Genomic DNA, 6,659 nt, shown 5'->3' on the forward strand with positions numbered 1-6,659 from the left:
GAAGGAAGGAAGGAAGGAAGGAAGGAAGGAAGGAAGGAAGGAAGGAAGGAAGGAAGGAAGGATGGAAGGAAGGGGAGAGAGAGAGAGAGAGAGAGAGAGAGAGAGAGAGAGAGAGAGAGAGAGAGAGAGAAAAGAGAACAAACATGGAATCTAGAGGGTCAGATTACATGTCCCAAATGTCACATGGTCCTTGATGGCAGGTCACATAAGACGTGAACCCAGGCCTCTCTGCAGCTTAAACCTGTGCTCTTAGCCACCAAAATTGCCTACCCCTGACCTGAAACAGCCAGCTGCTAGGCCAGAGCAGGGAAGGAGGAAAAAAACTTCAACAAATTAAGCCCCAGAAACCTTATTCTGCTCTGTCCAATTAGTGGAGTTTGAGTACCTCTGTCCCGAACCATGAGTAACAAACTTGTCATGGGACTTGGCAAATGAATGACAAATGGGGAATGAAGAATGTGAGCAGAGTCATAAAGCTCAGGAGAAGGGAAGAAGAAGCAAAAGTCCCGAAAACACGTGAGACTCCCAACTCAGTGACAGCTCTGCCCCCCAGAAGTCCTGCTGATGGAACTTGGAGAATGTCTTGGTGGAGCAAAGCTGAGGGTACCAGGCTCCATGCACAGAGCTGGCTTCCTGCTGGTCTTAGAGACTCCTGCAGATCCCTGAAATTGCTCATGGACTCTTCCTCAGCCCCAGCCAGTTAAGGACCCCTCTCTCCGAAGATTCTTGCTACTCCAGTACCTCACTCCCTTCCACCTCCCTGGTCCAAAGGGCCTGTTTTCTCTGCAGGGCTTTTCAGTCTCCCTGGAAGGTCGGTGCATTCATACACAGACGAGAGCCACAGAGGACTTGTGTGGGTGCCAGGAATTGAATCTGGGTCCTTTGGAAGAGCAAGTGCTCTTAACCCTGAGCCATCTCTCCACCCCCCACCTCCACAGATTCTTTTTAAAGTTTTGTTTTGCTTTGTGGGGTATAATTGTTAGATCCCAAAGAAACTTGGGGGACAAATATTAAGGTTGATAAATGCTGGTGTCCGTGCTCCCTCAGCATCCCAAGTACGTGGTGTGGAGTCCTGGCTCCTCTAAAATTTCTCCTATACACCCCCACCTCCTACTCTAAACCCCTAAGCTTCCCTTCCCCCACTTCTTTCTCCTATGTAATCCAGCTATCTCTGCCATGTTCTCTCTTGGTTCCTCACTTGGTCCACTTACCGTCTTTCCTTTCTTTCTCCTCTTCCTCTCTCTCTCTCTCCTCTCATGGCCCGTTCTATTCTGCTGACCATCTTCAGTCTGTACTCTTCCAGATGCCTCAGGCTATGCTCTCCCTCATGCCTACAGTAAACCTTCTCACCCACACCTGGGAGGGGTCATATCCTCATTTTCATCTAGGAAGAACCAAGCCCAGGGCCTCGTACAGGCAAGCATGATGCTTCTAAGCTAAATCCTCTGCCTCTTCTCATTTTGTTTTTGAAGCACGGTCTTGCTAAACTAGACCTTGAATGTGGGCTCCTCCTGCTTCAGCTTCTTGAGGAGCTGGGGTTCTAGGCTTGCGCCCCCATACCCTGCTAGCTCCACTCTTTGAGCAATCCACTTAAGCTCTCGGTACCTCAGTATGAAAGAGAAAACATTGGTAAGGCATTTAACATCAGTTCCTAACGCACAGAGCTAGCTAATAACGGTTTGCTGTTGCTGTTTGTTTGGTTTTCTTTTTAAATTTCAGATCATAAGTTCCAAGCCCAACCACAATATCATAGTCTCCTATTGCCACATCGAGTCAGAGATTTGAATAGCCAGAAGATATCCTCCTCCAACTCAGTAGGTGTGACTTTCCTGGGGAACTTCCGTTCCAAGCTTTGTATCTTACGTATTTACCCAGCCACACATCCATCGATCCATCCATGCATACAATAGTCACTTGTCAGCCGTTTTGATTACCAGGACTTTTAAATTTAGTCTAAGACATGGTATTGCTCCCGGGGGAAAGCAAGTACCAAATCAAATAATAAACCCCAAAACAAATAGAAAACATTTGCCGGTCTCTATTTTCCAAACTGTATTTTCTGTGTGACCATTTATTATTGGACCCGAGGGGAAGAAAGATATTCCAATCCGCCCCCAGGTTTAACAGTGACTCAGAAGTATGCATTTGCTTTTCAAAGAACAAGGTGTGCGCTTATCTCAAGGATCTTCTCACCATTCAAGAGACTTTTAAATTATTTTTAATAGCGCAAATGTTGTCAAATCCCCGGCATTTTTAGGTTGGGGAGGATGTGTGGGAAATGGCTGACTGTCATTCAGTCTCCCATCCTGTGGGAGAAGCCCTATAGGGAAATTAATTCTAAATGAGACGCTTAAGGAATCCAAGGTGATTCTGTCAGCACTCAACACCTGGTGGGGCATGACCACCGGAGGCTGGGTTCTGAGCCCACGCTTGGGCCTCATGCTGCTGGTGCCCACACACCATGCCAGGCTCACAGACATCTGCTGTGAACTGCAGGGCTTCTACAAAGTGTTCTGCTCTCCTAGAAACATGAGAGTTTAACAGCGGATAAGAAAGACCTTTACTATTTTCTCACCCTCCTCCTTCAGCGCCAGGTATCAACTTTGGATTTTATCGTGTGCGAAGGCTTGATTTTAAAAACTGCTGTCTGAACACTGGAGATGTAGCTTGGTGATAAAGCACTTTCCTGGCGTTTGTGAGGTCATAGGTTCAATTCCTAGTACCGCAAAACAAAACAACCACAAAATTATTGTTTGAGTAATTGGCATGAGTTTCACAAAAAAAAAAAAAAATTAAATGAGGGAGGCTGGAGTGATGGCTCAGCAGCTAAGAATACTTACTGCTCTTCCAGAGGACCTAGGTTCAGTTCCTGGAACACATGTGGCAGCTTACAACCATCCATAACTCTAGTTCCAGGGGACCTGATCCCCTCTTCTGACCTCTGAGGGTACACTTGATACACATGCATATATAAAATAAAAATAAATAAAACTTTGTGGGGGAGGGGTTTTGAGACAAGGTTTCTCTATTGTAGACCCAGCTGTCCTGGAACTCCACTCTGTAGTCCAGGCTGGCCTCAAACTGAGAGATCCACCTGCCTCTGCCTCCTGGGATTAAAGGCGTGCGCCACCACTGGTTGGCTAAAAGTAAATAAAACATTGAAGCAGAGGCAGGTGGATGGATCTCTGAGGCCAGCCTGGTCTACAGAGTGAGTTCTAGGATTTCCAGGGCTACACAGGAAAAAAAAAAAAAAAACTGTGTCAAAAATAAATAAATATAAAAAATAAATAAATAAAATTAAAGGAAAAATTTAAATCATTAAATGAATTTGGCTTGGGAGCAGGACAAAATGTCTAATGATTGCTGAAATAGCCCTAAACATAAATCTGCCATTTTGTACCACCTAGTCATGCAAAGTTAGCATTCTCAGCAACGACGATTATAAAGTCAGAATATTGATCCACTTTGAAAAATGTAGCCACCACACTTGCTACCTCACGATACTTCGCTGGTTCCTCCCTCTTTCCTTTCTGCCACCGCCATGCCATCCAGACTGAGGAAGACCCGGAAACTCCGGGGCCACGTGAGCCACGGCCATGGCCGCATCGGTAAACACCGCAAGCATCCAGGAGGACGCGGGAACGCTGGAGGCATGCATCATCACAGGATCAACTTCGACAAATATCATCCAGGTTACTTCGGGAAAGTTGGGATGAGGCATTACCACTTAAAGAGGAACCAGAGCTTCTGCCCGACTGTCAATCTGGATAAACTGTGGACGCTGGTCAGTGAGCGGACTCGGGTCAACGCTGCCAAGAACAAGACTGGAGTTGCTCCCATCATTGATGTCGTGCAATCGGGCTACTACAAAGTTCTGGGGAAGGGAAAGCTCCCTAAGCAGCCTGTCATTGTGAAAGCCAAATTTTTCAGCAGAAGAGCTGAAGAGAAGATAAAGGGTGTTGGAGGTGCCTGTGTTCTGGTGGCTTGAAGCCACTCAGGGAGGCCAATTAAATGCTAACACTTTCCAAAAAAAGAAAAAGAAAAAGAAAAATGTAGATGTTCTACCTCCTGAAATTGCAGCTACTCAGCCAAGCTAAAACTCTCAGGGGCTGGGGATCTAGCTCAGTTGGTAGAGTGCTTGCCTCATGGGCACAAAGCCCCAGAGTCCCGAGCACCAAATAAGAGGCCACAGTGGAGCACCCCGCACTTGGGAGGCGGAAGCAGCGGAAGTCAGGCGTTCAAAGTCATTTTTGGCTACGTGACTTTTGGCTCTCTGGCAGGTTCAAAGCTGGTTTGAGCTACATAAGACATGAGACTCTCCCTTACCCTCCCCCAAATTAATTTTTTCTGGGTATGGTGACATACACCTTTGATTTCAGTGCTTAGGAGGCAGAGGCAGGTGGATCTCCCTGAGTTTGAGGCAAAACTTGCACTACTTGCAAGTTCAAGGCCAGCCCGGGGTACATAGTGGAAACCTGCCTTAAACAGTTATTTTAAAAATAAATGAGCACATCCACCTCATTAGTATGGAATTTCCCATCATCTTTAATAAATGCTAAAATTATGTGTGTACCAAAAAATTATTTTAAAATCAATTTCTCTGTGGTTTATCTTTAGAAAATGATTTGTATATCTATTTTGTGTACCGATATACCTAGAGTCACGTAAAAATTTCCTAGGTGAAATGGAGTCACAAGTGGGAAAAATTAAGAAGCCCAATCTAGAGAAATGTTGACACTGATCAAGAAGTGACGTGGGATTGTGACACCCAAGTCCCTGGTCGGTCGGGAGTACAGCTCTGAGCTTCAAAGGGCTGGGTTCAGCACCCCGCCCTTCCTATCTTCTGGCTCCTTCCCTTCCTCGCCTTCATTCTCTGATATGGGCCCTGGCATGGGGCCAGCAGATGACTTTAACAGGAGGTCAGCTGATTGTCATCAGCCCTTGGATAGCATGCTTGTCTTTCATCTAAGGAGAGCTGGAAGCAACTTGTCTCTAGCTGCTCCCACGCTGTGACACCCCAGCTGTTTTCTAGCTTAAAATCATAAATTTTCTGATCCCCAAACATTCTTCGAGGTCTATTAGGTGTGAATGGAGTTGGATCATCTCAGTCAGCAGCCTTGAAGCTGTTCTGAATACTGGATCACCTGGGCCATTTTTATTGGTGTCTGAAATTATATAAACTTACGAATCTGTTTAATACATACGTATCTGTATTAATACAAATATAAACTGTGTGCCATACACCAGTCAGTCAAAGATGATTTGTTATGTGTGTGAGCAGTAAAATACACATCATGTGTCTTTAGTTACTTTAGGTTATTTTCCCACGTCTGTAGTCAGGGTTTCAGAGGGTCTTCCTGTATCGAATCTGATTTTTTTTAACCTGGAATAAATTCACAGCCTTTTCATTTCCTGTAGAAGTAAAAACATAACCTCTCCCCCAAAATAACATATATTTTCACTTAAATTTTGGTGATTTATTTATTTTTACTTTATGTGCATTGATACCTTGCGAGTGTCAGATCCCCCGGAGGTAGAGTTAAAGGCAGTTGTGAGCTGCCATGTGGGTGCTGGGAATTGAACAGCGGTCCTCTGGAAGAACTGTTAGTGCTCTTAATCATTGAGCCATCTCTCCAGTTCCTTGAGTTAAATTTTGAAGCAAAGATACTTTTAAAATATATAAGTTGGTTTAATCTAGCAGTTTTTATAATCAGATGCCTCTTAGCAGTTACTATTTGCTTATTGACAGTCAACAAATCTAAAGACAACACAATAAAATAGAATCCAGACTTTCTGTGTATTTCCTATCTTTATGCGACTTACAGTTTTCTTATTATTCTCTTCACTTTTTAAGGACTTCATTATTTTTTAAATCATTTTTTTAAAAATCTGTGACTGTTTCTACCCTCTCTCTTCTCTCTCCCAAGGCTGTGCACATTCTTTCAAACACACTGTGCTCCATTCAGAGGGCTTTTGTCTGAATCCATCCTCACTGTGTATCCCTAACCCTTTCTGTCCATATGAGCAAAGACCCTAAATCCACCACGCGGTGCACAGCTGGGAGACACCTCTCTGGGAGACCCTCTCTGTATCCCGGCCTGTGTGAGGCTGCCAGAATCCACCATGCTGCAGCTCAAGCCCACACATTGCAGACAGGGGACACGTCTTTGTACTGTCACCCGCACGAGAGGCATGAGCTATGAAGTTGCTCTTGGCTCCATTTTGTGTGTCTAGATGTGGATGTATGTTGGGCACCATATGTAAATGAAGGTGAAATTTCTGTCCAATCGCCTGGTCCCAAAGAAACACGCAGAAGCATATATTAATTACAGAATGCTCGGCTGGTAGCTCAGATTTATTACTAACTAGTTTTTACATTTAAATTAACACATTTCTATTAATCTATATATTGCCACGTGGTTCATGGCTTTACCAGTCCCTTAACATCTTGCTTCTTAGGTAGCTCGCTGGCATCTCTCATGACTCCACCCTTCTTCATCCGAGTCTTCAGTTTGATTGTCCCATCTAATTTGCTATTGGCCAATCTGCTTTATTATTATTAATATATATAATATATTAATATGAGAGTAATATGTCTTTAAAGCATACAGAAGGGTTACCCCATTGCAGTTATGTGCCAGACATTACACTGGCTTCCT

At 44.4% G+C, this 6,659-nt stretch overlaps 1 protein-coding gene across 1 annotated transcript; it reads left to right on the forward strand.

Moving 5' to 3' along the window:
* Positions 1–3,509: 3,509 nt before the first annotated feature.
* Positions 3,510–4,023, forward strand: LOC130882979 (60S ribosomal protein L27a-like). Its single transcript, XM_057783120.1, has one exon. It carries the CDS (start codon positions 3,542–3,544, stop codon positions 3,986–3,988), a length of 447 nt encoding a protein of 148 aa, XP_057639103.1. The 5' UTR covers positions 3,510–3,541; the 3' UTR covers positions 3,989–4,023.
* Positions 4,024–6,659: the final 2,636 nt, after the last annotated feature.

This window comes from Chionomys nivalis, chromosome 10 (assembly GCF_950005125.1).
Source record: "Chionomys nivalis chromosome 10, mChiNiv1.1, whole genome shotgun sequence".
NCBI classification, from domain to species: Eukaryota; Metazoa; Chordata; class Mammalia; order Rodentia; family Cricetidae; genus Chionomys; species Chionomys nivalis.

What these genes read in the sequence shown, in the direction of transcription:
- LOC130882979 (XM_057783120.1), top strand. Translation starts at nt 3,542, where the DNA reads ATGCCATCCAGACTGAGGAAGACCCGGAAACTCCGGGGCCACGTGAGC.